Below are 27,031 nucleotides of genomic sequence, written 5' to 3'. Positions count from 1 at the left end.
TTATTTGTATTTTAATTTCATTTTATCGCCTACGAAGACATTTAATTTTGAATTTGGTGGAAGAAATACTTTACTACTTTACTACTTTATTACTACCTCTTCTTGTTCTCTGTACCAATACCCGCCATGACCGTAGTACTAGTGCTACTAGCTTGCCGTCAGTGGTGGGTAGAGTAAGGAAAATCTATACTCAAGTAAAAGTAAAATTACTTCCTTCAAAATCGACTTTAGTAAAAGTAAATATTCCAATTGGAAAACCTACTTGAGTAAGAGTAAAAAGGTACTTCTTTTTTTTTTAAAGCTACTCAAATTACAAGTTACTTTACATTTTTGTATTGGAGTGCTTGGATCAATGAAAAATACATAACGTGTTAGAATGCGTGAGTGAGTGAGGGAGAGAAAGAGATGTACTCCTAAAACATTTCTTCACAAGTTGTGCAACAAAAGCAATATGTACAACAAAAAATTTAAGCTCTGTGCATGTGACAAAAGGCAAGAGCTTTGTAGGAACACAACCAATTAAACACAAACGAGACTTGGCTGATTGGGCAATCAGATTTATCCAGCCTACGCACATAGCATGCACGCACACTCACAGAGCCAGACATGACAATGACGAACAAGTTTGTGAGTGGTGTGCAGTAGGGTTGCCGCGGTGTGGACATTTTCACACCGAGTAATACGCTCGTGTCAACACTGGTATTACCGGTATAAACGGTATTAACTTTGAAACTATAGGTCAACCGCCATCTTCTCCGTCAACTCTCCACTCACACTCTGTGACAGCGGCTGGCAGCGCGCCAATTCACGGCGTCTTATAACGTTCTATATATAATAGTATAATATAATTGTATATAGGCCTATCATAATATCACGGCCAAAAGCTCTATGCGCCTCCGGATGGCCGTAGCATGGGGAGCTCACGTAGGGATTGGGCTTCGCGGGGTTTGTTTACCGGCGTTGCTATGGCAGAGGTTGACACTAAGGTTTCAAAAGCACTTGCCCATCGGGCAAGTACCGGTCATGTTCGACTTGCCCGAATGTAATGTTCACTTGACCAAATCAAAATCTGAATCATGAACGGGCCTCTTTTTGCGAGGCACCTGGCCTAATTTGGGGAACTCAGAAAACTCATCCTAGCTCAATCTGAAGCTGAATGTTAGCTTCCACATAGCACGTGTTTAAAAAATAACAAACTTCTTCTTTGTTTACTTATATACCAAATGTTCACATCGTGCCATGAAGTTATTTCAGTCCACCGTTGCAACCTATTAAAGCTACCGCCCAGTTATATGTAGACCTGCATGCTTTCATCTGGATTTTATGCAAATGTAAATAACTAAGGCCCTGTTTACACGAAGGGAAAACGCAGATATTTCCACGCGGTTTTTGTCACAGAAAACAATCATTTCTAAAAACTCCGGCCAAAGTGGAGATTTCTGAAAACGCCGGTTGTGTGTTGTCGTGTCAACGGGGAGAAACGGGGTTTTAGGTTCTGAAGCGTCACATTATGCGGCAGGAAATGCTTAAGGTCATATGAGCGCCCTATGTTTACAGTTTGTTTGTTACAGGAAGACGCTCGTGTTATTCGTTGTTGTTGATTCTGAGGATTCTGATTGGCTTGCACGGCTTTATCCTTCTTCCTACTAGAGTTTAGATTATCTGCCCGAGATAATACATAGGTTATACACTATATCATTGGTTTATTGGCCTAATCTGAGGAGAAACCTATGCCATAAACAGAAAAAATATAGGCCTTTATTACACGGGTCTTCTCAATGCCGTGGAACGCTCCGTTCACTTGCATGGGTAGTAGTCCGGTGAATTGTCAAGCCCAGCGTCTTCCGTTGCTAAGCGACGTCACCGTCTTCGCAGACAAATTATTTCTCTGCTGATCAACACTAAGAATGTTGGTAACGAATAAATTGTAAAAAGACACACCATGTGAAGTTATTTTTTCGTTTTGGCAAGTAGCCGTGTAATAAGCGGGATAATGTATAGAACGTCGCCGGTTATTGTCGAAAATAAGCCCCTTCAGGGCGAAGCAAGACGCCTTCGCTGCGCGTCGGTCTGTGTACTGTTCGTCCTGTCGGGGCTTATTTTCCCGATAATGACCGGCGTTCTATACATTATCCCTTACATATATATTTAGCAGAGTAGGCCTAGTAACAAATGTATACAAAGTTACATATGTATTAAAAAAAAAAGTCGGGTTGAAATCGGGCTCGGGCTCATAATTACGGTTAATGTGTCGGGTCGGTCCGGGCTCGGACAGAACGTGCACGGGCTCGGGCCGGGTCGGGCTTGATTTTCTGGGCCCGATCTAAGCTCTACTACACTGCCGCCCATAGGTTTGTCATAGTTATAATGGCGCTCGACGGCGTATTTATGCGTTTTGATGTAAACGACAACTTTTTTGAAAACGATGCTGTGTGCACAATGTTATTTTGGAAAACGGAGCGGGAGAAATATTAGTTTCTATAAATACCCTGCTACGTATAAACGTGGCCTGTGACTAGTGCCGAAACACTGCCAGAGACCGCACTGCGAGTGAGTGACAGGAGGCGGGGCTATGTTCGCGCTGTAGCGCTGTGTGTCTGTTAACTCGCTGTCCGAAAGAAGAGAAGACAGATCAATTGCAAATGTATCTATTTTGTGTGATTTTACGGAAGAAAATGGTTGCTTTGCAGTTTTTAGAAACTCTTAAATATATATGAATATATATGAACAAACCCTAAAAAATGCACTTGCCCTTTCGGGCAACCAGGAATAATCTCAATTTGCCCAAATATTATTTTTTGTTGCCCCGGGCAAGCGGGCAACCGTTAGTGTCAACCCCTGTATGGTAACCGGTCTTGTAAGAAAGCACGTCAATTCTCGGTGCGACAATTCTCCCGCACAGAGCAGAACTGTGGCCTACTCTACACATTTTCATTTTCTTAATTATAAATATATTTACTGAATTTGTTTTTTATTACTAAAAAAAAAACTAAAAAAAACGGTGTTGCCAGTGTGCAACACCGAGTAATCGGTGTTGGCCTCAACACCGGTAACACCATTAATACCGTATACCGCGTAGAGCTGTGTTGAAAAAATCGATTTTCCGATTTTTAATCGATTCGCATATTAATGACCGATTATCGATTCGTATGTCCATAGATCGATTTCTTTTAATTAATAATTTTTTTTTTTTTTTTTTTCAGTTTCAGTACTTCTCAGTTTATTAAGTGTGAGCAGTTTTAAAATAAAAATGCTTTTGGTAGCAACCGCTTTTGGGTGAATTCTTAATTATTTTCAAGCATAATAATAATGCACTGGTTAGTGTTCCAGTAGGAATCCACTGTTGCAGATATAGTCACCTCAATGATGTCCTCCATTTATTGTCCTGAATTATCTTTCTTGAAGGTAGATTGACCCTTAACCTTTTCATCAGTCTTCCGGCCATCAGTAACTACCAATACTTGTAAGATTTGCTGTTTAATATTGATATAATACTAGAGTTAATATGTTGCTTCTCTACACAGTCATGAAGTGAAGGAAACGGTTCAAATACATTTTTCCTTTTTAATAACATTAACCCCCGGATCGAATCGAAATCGGATCGAATCGGAAATCAGATCAAAATCGGATCGAATCGGATGGAATCTGAGAAAATCGGAAAAAATCGATTCTGAAACTTAAAAATCGGAATAAAATAGATTCTTGAAATTTGAATCGAAACCCAGCTCTAATACCGCGGCAACCCTAGTGTGCAGAATACAGTGTAACATAGTATCTTTAGAATTATATAAACTATACGTGGACCGTAACTCCGCACCCCCTGGCGAAAATATCTTCCTGCGCGTCTGCATTCATGCGTTTCTAGTCCTCAGTCCCAACGTAACGGTCGACTCGTCATATGGAATTGCAACAATGTTGCAACCTAGGGAGGGTGCGTCGCTAACGTGTACGCTTGTATTAGTCAAGAGTGAGTCTGTAATTGTATTAGTCAACGAAGATAATGTCTTTATTAAAATACTAATTTTAATGAAGGCACAATGGAAAATGTAATTGAGTAAAGAGTAGAATTCTAAATCAAATATTTACTTGAGTAAGAGTAAAATTACAGACTTAAAAAAGGAACGTGAAAAGTACTCGTTACACAATTTTTTTTACTCATTTGCGTTACTTTAACGCGTTATTACCCACCACTGCTTGGCGTCATTAACAAAGATCCTCAACAGTCTCTGTTAACGTTAAAAGTAACTAATTCTATCAATCTCACGCACACTCTGAGTGCAGAAACAGACATAACCTGACGATTGCCGATCGAAAAATCGGATTGAAAGAACAGTTAGGGTTATCTTAATTACCTAAATTAAGATAAGATAGGATGCCAAAAATAAGATAGGAAACGGCCAACAGGTTAGGGACTGCTTCTGTAATAGAAAGTTATATAGGATGTTCCTATCTTTGAGTCCCTAACTTAAAGGAGCATTTCACCGGTGGAGGCATGAATATGTATTGAAATTGGGTCCTATATGTAGTCGAATAATAAAATAAAATTCTAATTTGGTGCCGTCTTGACCGAGAAAAGGCAAAAAGTGACTCTTTGGCGCTTGTGGATTGAAGACAACAACTCCCACCAAGCACCACGATGCACAGCTTCGCTGGCCACTCCCGCTGATCTAGATCTCCGCCTATCGGACACCTCGTTGTTCCATCTACCAAGCTGATACTGCAAGACTGCTTGAAAATCATTTCACACAACATTTCTAGTGAAGATCCAGTACCTTCCGCCATTGTACTTCAGTTTTATCAACAGCCTCTGTTAGCATAGCTTCAGACGCTGTGGATGTTAGTTTCTGCTGGTGAAGTCCCACCCACTGGCACTGCTCTAATAGTTCTGTAGCGTCAGTGGGTCCCACCCGGGTGGGACTAGTGCTTGTAGTCTTACGAGAATCCTCCCCTCTTACACTTCCTATTTACTTCTATGCAAAAATCGTCATATTGCGTCATCTTAAACCCGAAGTGTTGGAGATTGATACGGATCGCTCCAGTCTCTCAAGAAAATAAGGGAATGATGCACGACAGGCAAAAGTATGAGTGTGTTTCTAACGATACAAAGCTTAATGGAAATGGGTGAAGTTTCCCTTTAAGTTAGGATGAGAAGTTAGGCTTTTTTCTCAGAAAAAAAAGTAAAACATTTAAAAAAAACATGACCCTTCTTACCTATGCCCGCCACCTCTATATATAGGCTAGTAATAATTTCAAAACAAAAGCATAAATAAACTCAAATTAACTAATTTATAATAAAACTAGAAAAAAAAACAAAATAGTCATATTATTTTATATTAAGCAAACAAACTAAAAAAATGTTTTCAATTAAATCTAAGAACTGCATAGCTCCAACATACTGGCCCCTAATAGGGAAAAGTGTAAACACCCAATTACTTGAATACATAAGGGGAGCTATTCTCTCTACCTGCCCCTAACTCTTAAGACTATATTCTACAGTCTTCTTCCTGATAGCTGGATGGATTGTGCTGGAAGAAATAGAAATTAAAGATAGAAGACAGGACAGATGGAGAAAAATAAAGAATATTGTCCATTGTCTTATGCCGTAGCCTCCAGGAGCAGGCATATCTTGGTCACAGGTCTTTCCAACACGCTGGTCTTGGTTTGGATGCAGACGGAGCGGACCAATCCTTTGGAGTCCGGTTTTGTACTCAGAACTCTGCCAATCTGTAGCATCAGCAATGATGACAATATCTCCTTGAGAGAAGTTTCTTCTTGGATAAGCCCATTTTCGTCTTTCTTGCATTGCAAGTAAATATTCAGATGTCCACCTTTTCCAGAACAGCTCTGCCTTATACTGCATTTGCCTCCATCTTCTTTGGATGTAGAGGTCACTCTGCTCAAAAAATCCATCTTTCCACTCTCCTGGTGGAAAGATGGATTTGCCTTTTAGCAGAAGAATATGGTTTGGCGTTTAGGCTTCAAGATAATTGGGGTCATCCGAAACCTTTGTGATGGGTCTCTCATTTAGTATTGCCTCTACCTCACAAAACAGCGTCTGCAGGCCTTCATTGTTCAATACCTGCTGTCCAAGAACTGAGGTGAGTATGCTTCGTACTGAGCGAATCAGACGTTCCCAAACACCATCTTGATGTGAAGCAGCTGGTGTGTTAATGCTCCACTTAATTCCATCTTGAATCAAGGCACCTTGGATTTTCGCATTGTTTAGCTCTACAAGGCTTCGTTTTAACTCTTTGTTCGCACCCACAAAATTTGTGCCGTTGTCGGATCTCAAACTCGACACAGGGCCTCTTCTGCAAATTAATCTCTGTATGGCATTAATGCAAGAGTGTGTGTCAAGGGAGTCTGCCACTGCAAGGTGCACTGCACGACTGGTCAAACAGGTGAAGAGCACACCATACCTTTTTAAAAGGCCTCTTCCTCTTTTGACTGCGATTGGGCCAAAATAATCAACTCCCACGTTTGTGAAAGCGGCCTTGTCTGGCATAATCCCCTCTTCAGGTAAGTCTGCCATCTTTTGCTCTCCAAGTTTTCCTCTGTGGCGTCTACACACAGTGCATTCTGTTATTGTCCTTCTTGCTGCAGAATTGGCACTAATGATCCAGTATTTCTGTCGAAGTCTGTAAAACATGTGGTTTCTACCAGCATGTCCAAGTTGTTGATGAATGTGGCGTGTAATAAGCTGGGAAACATGCAGGTCCTTGAAAGGATAACAGGATGCTTGGTCTCCGATGGTAATGCAGATTTATGCAAGCGACCACCAACTCAAATAATTTCATCCTCCAGTATAGGATCTAGCTTGTACAGAGGACTGTCCTTGGATACGTTTGAGTCGCCTTTCAATGAGGTGATTTCACTCGCAAACCTTTGTTTCTGAACAAAACAAATGATTGCCTTTTCTGCTTCATCATAATCTTGTGGAGTCGAGGTTTTTCCTACAAGAGCGCCTTTAAAACTCTGAAGTTTCTGTTCCACAGAACGTTTAACTCTGGCGTCCTCATCGCTCTCAGTGGCTTTAAGTTCTCTCCTCTTTTGACTCAGAAGCGAAATAACTCTTTTAAGCTGAAGGAACCAGGCAACAGACACTTTAAGTTTCCTCCATGATGAGAAGTAGTTGATGAAGTGGTTTGTGGCATTATCTGCGTATTTGACAATGGCATTCACTTTTGTTTCTCTTTTGACCTCGGGGTCATCAGCAGGAATCACAGCTGGATCCATGTCAGCTACAGGCCACTCCTTTTCTGGCAAGTAGAGGAACTCTGGGCCTTTAATCCATCGTGATCGTGTCAGAAATTCCTCAGGTCTCATTCCACGAGATGCCTCATCTGCAGGGTTGACCTTGGTGTTTACATACTTCCACTGGTCCCCGTTGGTGGCTTCTCTTGACAACTCCAGCTGCTCCTCTAATATGTTCTCGTTAAAATCTTGGTTGTATTGTTTAATGAGCATTTCTTCAAGGTGTGCCACAGATATATGGTTTGTTGTAACAACTGAGCAGCCAGTCTTCACTTGGTTGTTATCTCCACCACGAAGTGGTCCATTAATGACCCAGCCGACTCTTGTTCGGACTGCGTATGGTCCTTCGCCTTGACTGTTGATCAGCTCCCAGGGTTCCATCACTTTTTCTGCATCAGTGCCGATGAGCAAATCCACATCTGCATTAATATCGTGAAGCTTTCCATTCCTCAGATATGACCACATTCAAACATCTTCTTGACGTGGGATGTTCAACCTTGACACCGGCATAGTGTTATGAGTTAAAGTATCAGGCAACTCAATAAAATCAATGGAATCTATACCCAGAGGTGGGTAGGAACGCGCTACATTTACTCCGTTACAAATACTTGAGTAACTTTTTGGATAAATTCTAATTTTAGGAGTAGTTTTATTGCAACATACTTTTACTTTTACTTGAGTAAATATTTGAAGAAAGAACGGTACCTTTACGCCGTTCCATTTGGCTACGTGACGGTCGTTACTTTGTTTTTTTAGATCTTTTCTTTTATTACATGCGAGATCTATTTCTATCACGTGAATATTCCTTAGCCCAGTGGTTTTCAAACTGTGGGGCGCGCCCCCCCTGGGGGGCGCCAGAGTTCTTCAGGGGGGGCGCGACGTGAGAAAAAAATAAACCCGAAAAAAAACCTGAAAGTCGTTGATTCAAATCATCAGTCGTACTTCAACTGTAGAAGTAACATAACCAAATCAATTTTCAACCGTTTATCTTCGTGCAAACCATTTAACAAATCTACACACTTGTATCTTCAATAATATCGAAACAGAATTTCGATATCATTTAAAATTTCTTCAGAATCACAGTTTTAGTTTCATACCGCTTCGTTTTCAGCTGTTTTCATTGACGACGTCTGGCCATTCTGATACACCTAATTCTAGACATCGTAACTCATTCCTTTTTCAACCGTTTACCATCGTTCGAACCATTAAACAAGTCTACACACTTGTATCTTCAATACTATCGAAACGGAATTTTGATAGCATTTATACTTTTTTCAGAATCACAGTTTTAGTTTCAAACCAGCATCGTTTTCAGTTGCTTATAATAATTTAGGTCACCATAGCAACGCCGGTAAACAAACCCCGCCGAATAGTCGAATCTCCGGACTGAAAAGGCAGATCTGATTCGACTCAGAAAATTCAGAGTCGGGGATATGGAGTTAGATTCATGCCAAAACCCCGCACACACGCAAAACGTGTTTTGCTCACGCATAACGATTCACACGCACACAAAACGTGTTTTACTCACGCAAAATGATTCACACACACGCTCAGTGTGGTTTGCAAATACAAAACATCATTCACAAACTAAAGCATTTTGCTTCAGAAACAAATACAGTGGCCCTCATTTATCAAACGAACGTAGAAATGAGCGCAAATCTGAACGCATGATTCATCTTACGATAGGACCCACGTGAGATTTACGAAACCTTCGTATCACACCAATCCCAGCGTACGAAGGATCTTGCGTTGATAAATACGGCGGCTGAGATCGATCGTAATTAACGTAACACGCCCATATAAAAGCACGTCTTCAGAAGTCTCGCCCCTAACTTTTACGACATGGAGAAACGTCCAACGGTAAAATAAAGGAATTTTTCCGAGACCCAAATGGAGACGCTCGGGTCACTGGTGGATGCGAACCGTCTGGTTTTATTTGGTAGCCTAAAAGCTGGCATTAAAGGCCAGCATATAACCCTATATGGAAGGAAATAACTGTTGCAGTGAATAGTGTTTCCAATGTTCGTCGGGCTACGGAAGAGGTTTGTTAATTAAATCAATTAAATAATACATTTAATGTACAACTTCTGTTATCCAGCTTAAAACATTTCATATATATGCTATTGTGTGCATTCCGTTAAAGTTATTTAATTCCGAATAAGGTGAAGAAAAAATGGTCCGACATGAAGCTCCAAAAAACGTGTTGCGGCTGTGAAGCCGGCCAAGCAAGAAACGGGAGGAGGCCGGTGCAGTGCGACTGCAGCGTAACTCACCGAGATGACTCTGACCATGTAGTGCGCCCTGATGTAGACGATGCCCAACGTTGCTATTTTGGAAAATAAAAGAATCGTGCGTGCCCCCAGGCCATCGGGCTACCATGTTCAGGATTTGACATTCTGGCATCGCAAATAATCGGAACATTAACTGAATGGTAGCTTTTGCGGTTGATGTACGCGTAATCATTAATAGATGGTTCATACGTAGCCTACATGGGTACAATCAACCGCACCAATCACATTTGGAAACCTAGCAATAGCATAAAAATCCCGTTTGATTCCAGTTTGCTGATCGTTATTATATGGGAATTTAATATAACGTTCGGAGAGGGACATTATAGCTGCCAAAACTGCTGGCATGGTTCGGCTAATACTTGGCTGGGAAATAGCAGACCTGTCCCCGATCTCCCGCTGCAAGATCCCGGTGGCCAAAAATCCCAAGGTAGAGCAAACCTGCACAGGTATTGCGTTTGATCGCCTAGTTTCTCGCCTTAACTGTGGCTCCAAAGCATTGCATAGCTCCATCAGGAGATGCCTTGGGAGACGAAAACGACTCAAGAGCCATTCAGCGCCCTCCTTAAAAAAATCGGCGCGGTCTCGAAAAACTCTCGTCTGTGCGTTGAGGTCCTTAACAGAGCCAGATCTGCCATCGCTGCGACTCGACCACCTATTTGGCAAAGCTCCTGTTTATATAGACAGCTGAATAAACATTTCACCTGTCACATTCTAATTATTTTCATAGCAATACTGTTTTTAATTAGGGCTGACTTGATTGTAATTGTTTGAACGGCTGGGCTAATTCCAATTTATTTAGTAATTAATACAGATGTGCAACATGGGCTACTTGTGCTGCACTATTCATCAGTGAAATACCCGTGTGCTGCGCCAAAAAAACTTGCGTACACGAGCTCAGACCTGACGTGAGATTTCATCGCAGCCTGCGCTCACGTTCAAATTGATAAATGCCAAGCTCAACGTTGAAATGAGCGTAGATCCATTTTACGCACGTTTTCTGTCGTACGCTCGTTTGATAAATGAGGGCCAGTATGTTTTCCACAAAGTACAAAAAAAAATCCTTCAAGTACACAAAACAATTCTACAAGTACGGAACACGAAAGCTGCGCGTGGATCGGAATGCATTTGCGCACGGATCGGATTGCATTTGCGTACGGAACAGCAAGGCGGAAAATTAGTGCCAAAAGTCACGTGACAAATAAATGTCCTGTTATTCACACTACACAACAGCAGGTGGCGGTGTTGAGTCAGTTTAAGGCCGCCAGGACGATCTTTTTTCTCCCCAAAATCTTTATTTGATGCCAAAACAGAGTGGCGACACTTCCATTGGACTCACCTGTTGGCCGCTCATTTTGTTCAATTTAATCTCCCAAACTAGCTTTTCTCCGTGTCGTACGATTCCGTGACAAAGGGGCGGAAAGTCGCATAGTATGGAGTTGAATCCACACACGTTTGGCCGGCATCAAATAAAGATTTTGGGGAGAAAAAAGATCGTCCTGGCGGCCTTAAACTGACTCAACACCGCCACCTGCTGTTGTGTAGTGTGAATAACAGGACATTTATTTGTCACGTGACTTTTGGCACTAATTTTCCGCCTTGCTGTTCCGTACGCAAATGCAATCCGATCCGTGCGCAAATGCATTCCGATCCACGCGCAGCTTTCGTGTTCCGTACTTGTAGAATTATTTTGTGTATTTGAAGGATTTTTTTTTGTACTTTGTGTAAAACATACTGTATTTGTTTCTGAAGCAAAATGCTTTAGTTTGTGAATGATGTTTTGCATTTGCAAACCACACTGAGCGTGTGTGTGAATCATTTTGTGTGAGTAAAACACGTTTTGTGTGCGTGTGAATCGTTATGTGTGAGCGAAACACGTTTTGCGTGAGCAAAACACGTTTCGCGTGTGTGCAGGGTTTTGGCATGAATCTAACTCCATACGGGGACATCCCTAGAAAATAATATTGCTGGCTAACTTTAGCAAAATGGATCGGTTTTTTGTATCTAAAGCTACGGTGAGTAAGGAGACAGAGTCTGGGGCAGGCAAAAAAAGAAGGAAGTATGACCATGAATATTTAAACTTGGGATTTTCATGGACTGGATCTGAAGATGCTCCACTGCCACAGTGTGTGGTTTGCAAAGAGGTGCTAGCTAATGACGGTATGAGACCATGTCGACTCCGGCGTCATATTGAGACCAAGCACCCAAGTCTGGTGACCAAGCCCCGGGAGTTTTTTGATAGGAAGCTAAATTAACTGCGGTCACCGAAGAAAGTAATCCAGGGGGGGGGGGCTCAGCTGAAATTTCATCTCTGAGGGGGGGCTCACTCTCTCACACTTTGAAAACCCCTGCCTTAGCCCAAGTGAAGGAGTTCAAGTACCTCGGGGTCTTGTTCGCGAGTGAGGGTAGTACTATGGAGCTTGAGATTGGCCGGAGAATCGGAGCAGCGGGGGCGGTATTGCGTTCGCTTTACCGCACCGTTGTTACGAAAAGAGAGCTGAGTCGCAAGGCAAAGCTCTCGATCTACCGGTCGATCTTTGTTCCTATCCTCACCTATGGTCATGAGGGTTGGGTGATGGCCGAAAGGACGAGATCGCGGGTACAAGCGGCCGAGAGGCAATTGAATAACGCCTGCACACACACACACAGGCACGCACGCACGCACAACGCAGAGTGGTAATCGGGAGAGTTGGGAAAATTCCCTGTGGCCCGTTAACGTTTCGGGGGGCGCCGGGTCAACGTCGCAACCGATTCGGTTTTGTCTAGAGGGGAGTAACTGAGCGCCCCCTCCCGAAGTGGCACAGCCCAGGTCGGCCTTGAACTGCGATTGGTCAGAAAGACGTTACAGCTAATGACAACATTGAACTCTCATGCAGGCTCGAACAGAGTGACACACACACACACACACACACACACACACACACACACACACACACACACACACACACACACACACACACACACACACACACACACACACACACACACACACACAGTTTTTCACCCACTCCGTATAACAATTATATGTGTATTGGTTTTAATTAATATAATTTTGGATACACAAATTTATTTTAATTTTATTTAAAGGTTGATGTATTTAATTTGGCAAAGATTTAATTTGGTATTGTTTTAGTTCAAGGGTTATGCATTTTATTTTTAAAGACCTTATTTATTTTATTTAAAAGGATGTTATTTACATTATCTTTATTTGAACATTGCTGTTTTATATTTTGCTGGTGTCTATTTTGTACCGTTTGTGTTGCTCTGTTTATTTAAAAAATAAATCGGAGAAACTCAGTACTTGTACTCTTGAGTACTTGAGTAGTCTTTTCACTGCATACTTTTTTACTCTTACTTGAGTAATTATTTTTACGAGTACTTTTACTTCTACCTGAGTAATTATAATCTTAACAGTACTTTTACTTGAGTACATTTTTAAGCTACTCTGCCCACCACTGTCTATACCAGACACTTCCAAACCAGTCAATATGGTGGTGCCCACAATTTTTTGTTGACCCATTGTCCTTAGTAGGATGTTGGCTAGCTTGCCTTTCAAGCCCAATTTCTCTGCCAAACTGACTGTACAGAATGTACCGGAACTCCCCGGGTCCAGAAATGCATAGGTCTGCAGAATTGTGTTACTCATGTGGGCTTTAACTTTGACTGCAACAATGGAAAAGACAGCATTGTCCTCATCCCCGGCCCCTATATTCAAGATTCAAGATGCTTTATTTATCCCGAGGGAAATTACTATGCAACAGTTACAATACAAAGGTGGGAAAGTAATACAGGGTTAGAGTCAAAATAGATAAAATAGATTGAAATAAAATAAGTACAAACTAAATAAGTGAAAAGGAGCGATTGGATAAAAGTGCTATTAGTGGTAAAAGTGGTAAAGTGATAAATATTATAGCAGCAATTGTTGGCAGCATAAATTAACTAAAGTGATTAATTGAAAATTGGGTTAAAATAAAAATAAGTAAATATATAAATAAATAAATTGGGTAAAAATAATTAAATAAATAAAGTGACATTGGTCTCAGGGCATAGTGTCTCCACGGTCCCTTCTGCAGCTGGAGGTAGATGCATTAAACAGTCTGATGGCCACAGGAAGAAAAGACTTCCTCTGGCGTTCTGTGTTACACCGGGGGAGGATGAGTCTGTATGCCTACATGTCTGAGGCTGTCCAGGTGAAACACTTAGTGGAGAACTCACAGATGCTTGTATTTCTTTTAAGGATGTACTTCTATCGTTTATCTCAATGTGAAGTACTGAGGGATGCTTCTTCTGACACATTGCAATCCAGGCGACTCCTGCAGTCTTTACTTATGTGGCCAGGCTTTAGGCAACCAAAAAGAAATTCCCTTTTCCTTTATGAAACGTATCTTGTCCTGATGCATTTTCATCTTAATGAGTGAGCATTTCTCCATCGAGTGACTTGTTTGTTGACAAAATAAACAGCATTCGATGTTACCTTGAGTAGAAGCGGATTTTATCTCATTGTTGTCATAGCTTTGTCACGACCCTAACGAGGGGAGCTTAACGAGCTCATTGACAACACCTGAGCTATGCTTATTTAAGTAGACCTGTGAGCCCAGTGTCGGGGTGTTGACCTCGGGGCTGATCACCGGATGCGTCTGAGGAATTGCAGAGGAAGCAGATCAGGGTGGAGTAGTGGCGTGCTAGTGGCGGTGTTTTCAATTGTTTATTAATTAAACTTGTTGGCTTCAGAACAACAGCTAAAGGAGATTTCTGAATTGGTTGATTTTTGGGTTGTTCAGCTTGGGTGTTGTGGGGATCTGTTTGTAGGGATATTTCCCGACGGCCTGTATAGGTCCGGGAACGATATCCCTGCACAGGTCTGTGCAAACTCAGCTGTTCGATCTGACGATCGCTTGCTGAGTTGGGGATTGCCTAAATCAGAGTTGGCCCATGCCGACGGGAGCGTAATGGGATGGGGGTGGGGGGGAATGGAGTAAAGTGGGTGAGGATAGACTCAAAAGGAAAGGGAGAGGATATCATTCTCCAGCCAGTGATGTGGATAATTCACAGGCTAAAGCAATGAGACCAGACCAAAAAAGTGATCATGGGTTTAAGGTTCTGATCAAAGTGAAGGGAGGTGTTGGGTTTTCTGCTGCTAGTCCCCTTAAATTGACTGAGTTAAAAAAAGAGATAGGTGATGTAATGCATGCTTCTATTCTGCAAAATGGAATGATTTCTATCATCTGCAAGTCTGCAAGGCAACAAGACAAGGTGCTTAATATAAAAAATGTGCTGGGTAAGGGAGTGGATATGTTCAAGCAACGGATTAGTACAGGGGTTAAATGAGTTGTGTATAATGTGTCCTTGGAAGTGTCTGAGCAAGAATTGTTATCTTCTCTGAAGGGGGCTAATGTCATAGCTGCAAAACGAATGGGGAAGGGTGAGAATGGAAGAGGGACCGCTCCTGTCCTTCTTACCTTTAAAGATGATGTGGTTCCTAAGAGTCATGTTGGGACACATGAGTTACCCAGTGAGAGAGTATGAAAGACCTCCTCTGAGATGCTTTAAGTGCCAGAGATATGGCCATGTGGCAGCTGTGTGTAGAGGAAAGCAAAGGTGTAGACGATGTAGCAAGGCTCATGATGGAAAAGAGTGCAAGGAACCTGTGAAGTGTTGTAACTGTGGGGGTGATCACCTGGCTTCCGTTCAGGGGGTGTCAAAACTATGTCGAAGCAGAAAAAGTTGAATGAATAAAGAAGGAAAACAAAATATCTTATGCAGAGGCAGCCAGAAGGGTGGAGGAGAGCAGGCTGGGCAGTCAAAGTACGGCTGTTGACTTTGCCCCTTTTGCAAAGGGGCATGCTATAGCTGTAAATGATGATTCAGTTTTGACAAGCAAGGGCTACGGCATTCATGGTTGAAGCAATGTGGAGGGTTAAATTGGTGGCAAAGAAAAAATCAGATGTGGCGCGAGAAATTGCTTCTGCTGCAGAAAGTCTGCTAGGTTTCAAGGGAATAAATCCTATGTTATTCTATGGTCAGGAATGGAAGTGCACCAATAAATAATATTCAATGAGAGTGAGCACAGATTCCGAGCGTTGATGGCAGAAAACAATGATAGTGGGTGAGGAGTGGGCCAAATAAAATCGGTTGCGGGCCAAGTTTGGCCTTGGGCCCCAAATTGGGCAGCCCTGCTCTAGAGTCTAGAGGGACAGGTGGAGAGGTAACAACCTTAGTGCTCTAGAGGGCCAGGTGGAGAGGTAGGAACAGCCTCAGGGCTTTTACTTTTCAAAAAAGAACATTGATTCTCGGACTCCAATGCCTAACAGTTTAATATAAGGTGAAAGTTGTCAAACCCTTCCCTGTCGTGTCATTAAAGGAGACGTATTATGGCGTTTTCACAACAAGTAAACATAGTATTTGAGTTCCAGAAAACATGTTTTTAAAGATGTTTGCTGGATATAGCTTTTAGGAAAAAAAAACTCACCTACCGCTATTCCCTTCTGTTTAAGTACCTGCAGAATAGGCTGTTTCTGGTGTCTGTAGCTTTAATGTAAATGATCTGCTGCCCATTGACCAATGAGCTGTCAGATTGAACCACAGCATGGACAAGAAGGAACTTTTGGCGTTTTCGGACTCCTGGAGCTCTATCTATATAATATAATATATTATTATATTATATAATATAGTATTTTTTTTTTTTTTCTTTGGCTCAAATTAAACAAGCAGTAGCCTGACTGCTATGTCCAAGGCAGTATGTTTGCATATTCATCGTTTAATTGCACTATAGGCTTTTTTTTGTATCGTCCTGTTTTGATCAGTAAGCTATATGCCAATGTTATCAATAAACAAATATTTGCACAAGGCAAGCCGATGCACTTCTCCATGTTGATTAGAGCATTAAAATGAGAAATTAAATGGACAAAGAAATCAAGGGATATTTAGCATAGAATTTTTTTTTCCGATTAATCGTGAGTTAACTATGCCATTAATGCGATTAAATATTTTAATCGCTTGACGGCACTAGTATTTATATATTATTGTATCTAATAGCACGGCCAAAAGCTACGTGCGTCTCGGATGATATTATCAATCATAGAGTGCGTCTGACGTCTCTGGCACTTTCACAACAAGTAAAGACACTAGTGGGGGATATCTTGGACATGGTTTAAGACAGGGATGGGCAACTTTCATGATAAAGAGGGCCACATTTTTCATCATAACCATCGGAGGGCCACATGACTGCACACTTCAACTAAACGTGAGCTGAGAGAAGCTACACAATTTTGAATTTGGTAGATATGATTTCCTGTATTCTGGTGCATTTTGGGGATGGCCACTACCTAAAAAATCTTCCAGAATCATAACCTATGTACGGTATGTTAATTGAACCAACATACATACATTTCATGTTTTCCATGCTCAAACAGACACATGAATGGTCTGTATTTTTCATTCAATGAAGTCAAAAAACTGAAAAACAGTGGCCCAACATTAAGTGCAAAAACTCAATGAACTCAAACCCAACAAGCAGTTGTAGTAGCCTAGTTGTAGTGGAGGCTTAAGTGGATATCTTTAATGACTGATATCGCTTCTAAGCAAACTAGACGCATGGGTTTGCCTTCGAATTCTATGAATTCTTCTCATCTTTCTTGACCGAGTTTTCTGTAACTCGATCAATTATTATTATTCTTTTTATTTTTTATTATTATGTGCGGGCCTGGCTGAGTGAGGATGCGGGCCGCACTGAGTGAGGATGCGGGCCGCCAGTTGCCCATCCCTGGTTTAAGAGAATTGGGGGAAAGGGACTTTTGCCTTGACCCTCTGAAGTCCATGAGCCGTGACATGGAGGAGAAAGGGATTGTACTCCTGGAGCTGAGCTGCCGGACTGCCGCCGTGCTCCCCGCGCCGGAGCTGCTGGACTGTAGCCGTCGAAGCAGTTCGGCCGCCACCGAGGCAGTCCGGCAGCTCCGGCGGGGGTACTCCGGGAGCTGAACTACCGCCGAAGCTTTCCGGCTGTTCCGGCGACAGTCCGGCAGCTCAGCTCCGAGAGTCCAATCCCTTTCTCCATGTCTCCTCCGGATTGGCAGCTCCGGCGGGGGGAGCTCGGCGGCAGTCCGGCAGAGAAAGGGATTGTACTCCCGGAGCTGAGCTGCCGCCGAGTTCCTCCCCCCCAGAGCAGCTCATCCGCTGGTCCACAAAATCTTAGCTATGCTCAGATTGGAGGGGAGTTGGGAAGTGGGAGGTAATATTCAACTGTGCCCCCTTCCTACGTAGGGTCGCTGAAACTGACTCGCTTGTTTGGTAACGGTAGGCGGGGTACTTTCAGAAATGCATATCTCACTCAAAAGATCATGTAGGGACTTTTTTCAAAGCGTGTGTGGGAGCACCAGAGACCCAAAACAAATACCTGGAAAAGTGTTGTTTTCATAATATGTCCCCTTTAACAAACATTGTTTGAATGCTCCTTCTTTAGGCTACTAAACAAATATTTAATAGGAACACATTTTCCTTTCCATGGCCTAGTCCCACTTGGCTACACGGTGCTAGGGATGTAGGTCAACTCATGTTTTGACAATGCTGCCGTCCTCCAGGTATCAGCAGAAGTGCGATGAGGCAGAGCTGCAGAAGTCGGACTCCTTGTTGCGCTACTCCCAGCTGGAGCAGGAGATGAAGGACGTGGTCCAGTACCTGAAGCGCTCCGTGGCCCAGCTGGAGGAGGAGCTGATGAGATGCGCAGCGCGACTGGAGTCTGAACAACGCACCTGGGAGGAGCAGAACCGTTCCCTGGAACTCCGGCTCAGTAAGCTCGAAGAGGAGCACCAGGAGAAGAGCGAGAAGCTCTCCTCTGAGAACATGATGCTGGGTGGGTTGAAGATTGATCACCTGTCATGATGTTTCCATCACATGGAATGTGTCATTGATCACCTCTGATATTTTATTGATCATCTGTAATATTTTTTATATTTTATTGATTACTTGTGATGTTTTATTGATCACCTGCTATATTCTATTGATATTTTAATGATCACCTTGCCCTATGGACAGGATGTGTATGTACAAATGACCATCTGAGGTATAGAAGGCACTAGTTTATTCCAGCGGTGCGGTGAATGAACTGCTTGTTTCAGGCAGCATGTCATGATCTCCGGCTGAAACCCTGTTTGTCTGCATACCAACTCACTGTTTACTTCTCCTATCATCTACTCCCCTCTCTCCTTTGCCCTCTCCTTCCCCTTCTCACTCCTATCCTCTGTCAACCTCTCTGCTCTCCTCCTTTCCAGTCCGCTCTCTCCCCTCCTCCTCTCTCTGCTCTCCTCCGTTCCTCCTCTCCTCTCCTCTGACCGCCTCTGCCTCTCCCCTCTTCCTTTCTCTCTCCTCTTCCAGTCTCTTTCCTCTCCTCCTCCCTTCTACTCCTCCTCTCCTCCTCCCTTCCTCTCCTCCTTCCCGTGTCCTCCTCTCTAATCTCCTGCGCCCTCTTTCCACATCCCTATTTCCTCTGTCCACCTCGGTTCTCTTTCCCTCCTTCTCTCTTCTCTCCTCCCCCTCCAGCCGGAAAGCTAGCGTCTCTAGAAGAGTTTGGGGAGCAGAAGGAGAGATTGATGTCAGATTTGTCCTCGCTGGAGAAACAATTAGCCAATGAGGAGGAGGCGCACAACAACCAACTTTATGAGCTGCATATGGAAGCTGCTCTGGAACAAGCTAGGTGCATTACACTTAGTATTAACATAAGGCTACTATATTAGATGCACTATATTAGCATAGTATAAAATTACTTTATTTGCTATATATTATGTTAGTATCCTATACAATTACTATATTAGATGTATTATATTAGTTTAGTATATGACTATAATTGATGTATTAATACTAATATATATGTATAGTATAATTAGTATTATATTGCTATATTAGATATATTAGTACAGTATAATATGCCTATATGTAGATCAATTAATTAATTAAATTAATTAATCAGTATAGTATATTAGTATAGTATAATATTACTTTATTAGCTCTTTTATATTAGAATAGTATAATATTATATTGTACTCAAAAAAGGGACAAAGGATAACTTAACAACTTAACTATATACTATAATATATAAGCATAAAGTATATTATAGTGTACTATATTGTAATATTCTATACTATATTAGTATTAAGTATATTACAGTATAGTATACTGTAATATACTATACTATATCAGTATAAAGTATATCATAGTGTATGACAGCATATTTTAAAGTGTTATTGTTGTATAGGTTAAGGCTGGAATGTGTGGGGAAGGTGGCAGTCTACATAGAAGTGTAGGATACTATGTGTGCACAACGGTTATATATTAACTTCAGTTTTCACGCGCGCGTTGCGCACGCTTATCTCTAGCTGTAATTAAACCCATAGCATTAATGTGGAAAGCCCAGTCCATAATGAAACAAATTTCTGAGCGCATAATATAATAACATCTCGGGCTCTACATCGGTTGATCCACACATTTACACACCGCGACAACCATGCAAGGCGACAGCCAGCTCGTCAGGAGCAGTTAACTAGCAACCTTTCGGTTACAAGACAACTGCTCTACCTCCTGAGCTAAGCCGAGCCTTGACATACGGTTTGTGTGCTTCCGTGTATGTGTCGCTGTCTTTGTCTTGACGTGCGGTGTGTGCGCGTGCGTGTTTGTGTGTGCGTTTCAATGCATTATTGTGCGCATGTGCGTGTGTGTATGCGGTGTGTATGTGCGTGCTTGCGTTGTATGTATGCGTTCGCGCGTGCTGCGAGTGTGTGTGAGCTGCAGGCTGCCTGGCACATGCGCACATGAGTAACTTGAGTAACTGCTGCGACAGGCCTGCTATTATAGTAGTAAGATGTTCTCCAGGGGTAAAACCAAGCATGCAGACCACATGAAGCAGGCTGCGGTGGAGCTCCAGCTGCAGGCCCGGCGTGACGTCTCGGAGGAGGTGGCTCAGTGTCTGGGGGAGAGGGAGGCACTGCATGAGGAGCTGGCCCACCTGGCCGAGCAGAACCAGGCCCTGGTCCGGGAGAACCAGACCCTCAGGGATTCAGAGACCCTCACCCGCAGGAAGGACCAGCTCATTCATCCCCTGATGAGAGACCTCAGCCATAAGAATAAGAGCAATCTCGGGGTGAGAGACACACACACACACACACACAGATAGGAGGAGAGAGAGAGAGAGTAAAACACAAACTTAGAAAGACAGAGAGGCGGAGAGACATAAGCCCCTAAAGATGATATGTCGTTATGCTGGCTTTGCTTTTCTACAAAGAACCCAAGTCAAACCATGCAGCATTTGTTGGCGTTATCATCCCCAGTTTATTATAGGAATATCCACATATAAAAATTCAATTACTGTGCGTTCTTGTGTCTGAGCCTTCTCAACAGCTTGATTCGTCATCCTTTGATTGTTCTTGACTATATAGGCCTGCTTGTAGAAATATATTTACATTGAATTTAGTCTTGTAAAGAATGGACACAAGACTAACATGAAATAAATCGCCTATTGAACGTCAAACTGAATTCATCCTCGAGGATATAGCTGTGTGATCTGTCTGAAACAAATGTACTAAGTAAAATAATGAGTGTGTTGTTTTGTCAGTTGAAGACACACCTTCATGTGGGTAGCTAATGTAATGAAGACTCAAATCAAGTCAAAACAGTCCTCTTGGTCCGACAAAGCAGGACCAGCACTACACTCCTGTACATCAGTAGATGATGCTGTACCCGGCCCCTCGGTTACTCGCTGGACCCAAAGGTCCAGCAGCCTCTGTATGAAACAATGTGATCTCAGGCCTAGAACAGTACTGCCTGTACATTCTCCAGAGTATGGTCTGGTCTTCTACGGAGAAGGGAAACGTAATGCAAATCTGTATGCCATATTTTGTTGTTAAAAAGCTGAAATTGCAGCCATGGCTTATAGCCCCCAAGACCAATGAGTAAAAAGCTGGCCATGACTGCGATCACTATACTATCAACAGGGTTCAACCAGTATACCAATTAACGATACATTAAACAAAGCAATTTAAACCAACCCATAAAATAGAAAGGGGGAGAGAGACGCAGAGATAGGGAGAGACGGAGTAAGAGAGACACACGGAGGCAGAGAAAGAGCGACAGAGACAGAGAAAGAGATGGTCAGAGAGAGACGGTATGACTCTCAACCCCTCCCCCCAGGTGATAAGGAAGTTGACTGACAAGTGCGAGGAGCTGGGGGTGGAGCTTAAGGAGCAGTCCTCTGTATGCAAGGGCCTGCAGCATATACACACCCGACACACCTTGCTGCTGGCTGAGGCTCAGGCCCTCAGGTATGCCCTATACCTTGACCCTTGACCCGAACCCTGGAATCTATACCCCCTTCACCCTATAAATGTGGAATCTATAACCCCTTCATCCTAATACCCTGGAATCTATTCCCATGTATCCTAGAACCCTGTAATCTATACCTGTGTGTGTACCCTATAACCCTGTCATCTATACCCGTGTACCCTATAACCCTGTCATCTATACCCGTGTACCCTATAACTCTGGAATCTATTTCCGTATACCCTATAACTCTGGAATCTATATCCGAGTACCCTATAATTCTGGAATCTATACCCCCTTCACCCTAGAACCCTGTCATCTATACCCGTGTACCCTATACCCCACTCCCCTTTCCCCCTGTACCCCCTGTACTAGGGATGGGAATTGATAAGAATTTCACGATTCCGATTCTGCTTATCGATCCGATTCTTTATCGATTCTCTTATCGATTCTCATTGGGTGAGAAAATAAGTATAAATGTGTTTGTTTGCATTACATCTCTTTAATATCTGATCAGAAGTGCTTCTAGTATTAGGAAATTGTACATTTTCAAATCAATTGGTCTAGACGAAAAGATATATGTTTCGCTTTTTAAGCCCAAATGCCATCATTATGTGCCATACAACTAAAAACACAGACTGAAAACAGCCAAGTAAGAGCTTGTGCCTTTTGGAATTCTAACAGTGCTCATTTACATTCAACTTGTAACAAAATTAAACTGACATAAACAAAATGAAGCATTGATTAGACAGAGATTTATTAGATGGGCCTACCTAATAAACCGTTGGAACACACAAGACCGGAAACCATAGCAATGCCGGTAAACAAACCCCGAGAAGCCCAATCCCTATGAGAGCTCCCCACGCTACGGCCATCCGGAGGCGACAGAGCTGTTGGCCGTGATATTATATATACAATTATAATATAGTATATAATATATTATATACTATTATATATATAGAGCTCCGGGAGTCGCAAACTGCAACAATCACTTTCTCCTCCATTCCGCGGTTCACCCGGACTGCACTGCACTGAGTTTGACGGCTGAACGCGGATTGGCTGTTACGTTACACATGTCACTCAGTTATCACGCTGTTGAACGCTGATTGGCTGTCATCACGACAAAAACTTGTCATCGGTTTTCTCCCGCGAAAAACTCGCCCTTATACGCGTCTCTACGTTCACTTTGTATGGGATCTTGTCGCCCCGTCGCGTTTGGTGTGAACGCACAATGCAATTCTTCCCCGGCGGCGACATGTTTGCTGCGTTCTGAACCAAATCAAAGCAGCGTGTGTGTGACGTCACGACGCATTTGCCGCGACCGGAACCGATAAGCGGAATCGTTAAGCAGGCTTGCTAACGATTCCAAGGAATCGGTTGACTCGGAACCGGTTCTGAACAAGAACCGGTTCTCGATTCCCATCCCTACCCTGTACCCCATACTCCCGGGTATCCCTTAATAATGTTCCAGTGCCTCATTTGTCAATCAGGAGGAGGCTAAACAGAGAGATTCTGCTGGTCTGGTGGGTTGGGGGAGAAACAGAAGACAACACCTATTATACATACCTAACAAAAAGGACATCATAAACAATGCTATGTGCAGCGCACCGATAGAAAATGTTGTTGCATCTTCTGACATGATAATGGAGCCTAGTAGACCCTATATGCCCCAAACAAGGGGAATGATTATAGACATACTCATTGTTTTTGCAGAGGTTTTCCAAATTCAAATCGCAGTAACATGAGCTGACCTGCACGCTTCAGGCATCACGGCCTGACCTTAGTCAGGCCGTGATGCCTGAAGCGTGTGAGTTTTGTGCAGGTCAGCTCATGTTACTGCGATTTGATCATCATGGCCTGACCTTAGTCAGGCCATGATGCCTACTAGAATAATATATTATATATGACTAGAATATTGTGGAAAAGTTCATTTAATTAAATTAATAAATTAAAAAAGAATATATATTAAAATAAAAATATATGTTACATAGATTCATTCCACCAAAAGTGAAACATCTAAAGCCTTCATTTGTATTAATCTTGATGTTTATGGATTACAGCTGATGAAAACCCCGAATTATAGTATAGTGTTCTTGTGGACAGGAAGGAGCATGAGCTCGTCCTGGAGCGAGGCCGGGAGGACGCAATAACGGTGAAGCGCTTGGGGGCGGAGCTAGATGAGGAGCAGAGGAGGCGGGGCCAGACAGAGGTCATCCTGAGTGAGGCTGCCATGGCGCTCAGACAGGCACTGACGGTAAGTCTGGGCGGTTTGGTTCTGTTTAGGGAATGGCAGGGAGCCAAGCAGCCAATCAGCCACAGAGCCGGCCGCAACATGATGTTCAAATCAAGTACATTTCTTTGTATAGCCCTTAATCACATTTGGAATGCTTAACAGGCTACATTTTGTGCTCGCCACCCTCCCACCATGTCTCAAGGGCTAAAGAGAGATATGGTGGAGCTGAGGCGGTGGTGGGTGTTGTGCACTTGAAGCCATGCAGCAAGCAGCTGTCAGATGAATGAGTGTGTGGTCTCTAAAACAATGCAACTGAGTGCGTTACTCCCGATTGGCTTATGTCCGAGGCAGCAGAGCTATTGACTATCAGTTCATGCGGGGATGGGTGTGACCTGAAGGCAGTATTAGTCAATCAATATGATGTATCCTTTTGTATCCTGCTCAGGATGAGAGGCCAGGGTTGGAGGAGCAGGAGGAGGAGGTGCAGGCTGTGGTCCGCAGGAACCAGAACATGCAGAAGCTCCTGGCCGTCCTGGATAGAGCTGCGCGGCTCGGGGCCAACGGCCGCGGGACCCCAGAGCTGACCTCAGCCCCAACGGCCGGTCAACACCAGACTCACTACAGGCCGGGGGACCTGGGTCTGGTGCCACGGCAGAACCAGACCTCCAGGGAGTTCAAGGTGGGCCCCCATCCCATGACTACCAGCCAGCACCCCAGGTCAGTGGTCTGCCATGTCGGAGGTCAACATCTACCAAACATTATATCTGCTTATTACACAGGTCTTCTCAATGCCATGTAACGCTCCGTTCACTTGCATGGACCCTTCACAACTTCCAGCGGTGAATTAGGGGCCACTCACACTAGGGCCGCGGCACCGTGCCCGAGCTCATTTGCATACTAAAGTCTAGACCGTTTGGCTAGTGTGACCACGCCATCCGTATTCCAGCACGGAACAGCCCCTTGGCCACGGCACACTTGGGAGAGGTGTGCCGTGGCCAAAGTACAGATGCTAATGAGATGACACACGCGGATACGCAACGTGAGCTGATGACCTAGTCCTTGCGCGACCCTTCTTTCTTTATAGGTCCATGCCCTTCTTCCCCACAACAATCATTTTAAACAATGGTGGTAAGCGGTTCACGAGTGGGTTTACGTTGGTGCGATAGTGAAGTCGAGTGTTTACTTGAAATTTGGGCAGACGACAGCATTCAGTCGCAGCTGGACACCACGCTTGGTGATGACGTATTTATCATATTACGACTTGATGACGTATGTATGAAGGAGCAATCGTGCCCAGGCCACGGCCTTTGGGAGCAGTGTGACCACGGGCCAGCGGGAGGAGTGGGGAGGGGGGGAATCGTGCTGAATCTTCCTGCAGCACGGAACAGGCAAGCGGCCCTAGTGTGAGTGCCCCCTTATATTTGATAATTCACTGTTGCTAAGTATAATTCACCGCTGTCAAGGAGAACAAAGGTTTTTTTGCCTCTAATGACGTCTTTGGAATCACTCCGCAAGTAGTCCGGTAACTTGTCAACCCCAGCGTCTTTCTGCATATCTCTAAACAGACAGAGAGTTTCCAAAAGGCTTTATAGAAGGTATGATTGATTTGTTCCATGCCCCCCCCCCCCCACCCGACTACACTTACGTATCTACACACTCTGATACCATAGATGGCGGTATGCACCTAGTTGATTTCAGACCCACCACCTAACACAAGTAAGAAGAAGAGTACACTTTTCATAGGTTTATGTTGTCGGTACAGTGTAAAAGAGCACGCCAATCGCAAGATCCCAAGCCAATACGATGGAGTGTACCCGTTCACTGATCCTCTGGTAAGGTACACAGTAATCAAACAGGACTTTTGAGTAACATGTACTCAGATCAGTCCATGGGTCCCTGATGTGAAAGCAGCCTTATTAGTATGACAGATATATACTATAATAACTATCTTGTAATTCAAAACACAATTATTTTTCAGACCAAATTTGTTAGGCTCTTACTGTTTTCAAATACTGTAAATGATGATGACATATGGGTAAAAAAACTATGTGAAGTGAGATCTGCTATTTTTCTATTCTCTAGGAAGACAAGCCAGAAGAGAAGTGGTCCCTCCAGCCCGGCCCGATGATTCAAGAACCCTGACCTTTACCCTATCAGCTACCTGTACCCCCTGACCTTTACCCTACCACCTCCCTGTACCCCCTGACCTTTACCCTACCACCTTCCTGTACCCCCTGACCTTTACCCTACCACCTCCCTGTACCCCCTGACCTTTACCCTACCACCTCCCTGTGGCCCCTGACCTTTACCCTACCACCTCCCTGTGGCCCCTCACCCTACCACCTCCCTGTACCCCCTGACCTTTACCCTACCACCTCCCTGAAGCCCCTCACCCTACCACCTCCCTGTGGCCCCTCACCCTACCACCTCCCTGAAGCCCCTGACCTTTACCCTACCACCTCCCTGTACCCCCTGACCTTTACCCTACCACCTCCCTGTACCCCCTGACCTTTACCCTACCACCTCCCTGTGGTCCCTCACCCTACCACCTCCCTGTGGCCCCTCACCCTACCACCTCCCTGTGGCCCCTCACCCTATCAGCTGCCTGTGGCCCCTCACCCTACCACCTCCCTGTGGCCCCTCACCCTACCACCTCCCTGTACCCCCTGACCTTTACCCTACCACCTCCCTGAAGCCCCTCACCCTACCACCTCCCTGTGGCCCCTCACCCTACCACCTCCCTGAAGCCCCTCACCCTACCACCTCCCTGAAGCCCCTCACCCTATCACCTCCCTGTGGCCCCTCACCCTACCACCTCCCTGTGGCCCCTCACCCTACCACCTCCCTGTGGCCCCTCACCCTACCACCTCCCTGTGGCCCCTCACCCTACCACCTCCCTGTGGCCCCTCACCCTACCACCTCCCTGTGGCCCCTCACCCTACCACCTCCCTGA

General features: G+C 43.9%; 1 protein-coding gene across 1 annotated transcript in view; it reads left to right on the top strand.

Moving 5' to 3' along the window:
• cfap157 (cilia and flagella associated protein 157) overlaps nt 1–27,031 on the top strand; it is a 30,765-nt gene extending 3,734 nt beyond the window's left edge. The window contains exons 2-8 of the mRNA XM_056593311.1: nt 18,119–18,390; nt 19,077–19,230; nt 20,385–20,670; nt 21,717–21,847; nt 23,949–24,165; nt 24,524–24,795; nt 26,680–27,031. Of these exons, the coding sequence (XP_056449286.1) occupies nt 18,119–18,390; nt 19,077–19,230; nt 20,385–20,670; nt 21,717–21,847; nt 23,949–24,165; nt 24,524–24,795; nt 26,680–27,031 (1,684 nt within the window). The remainder of the gene's footprint in view (nt 1–18,118; nt 18,391–19,076; nt 19,231–20,384; nt 20,671–21,716; nt 21,848–23,948; nt 24,166–24,523; nt 24,796–26,679) is intronic.

This window comes from Gadus chalcogrammus, chromosome 6 (assembly GCF_026213295.1).
Source record: "Gadus chalcogrammus isolate NIFS_2021 chromosome 6, NIFS_Gcha_1.0, whole genome shotgun sequence".
Classification (NCBI taxonomy): Eukaryota; Metazoa; Chordata; class Actinopteri; order Gadiformes; family Gadidae; genus Gadus; species Gadus chalcogrammus.
Note: the sequence above shows the minus strand (reverse complement) of the source record. Positions and strands in the feature narration are given on the sequence as shown.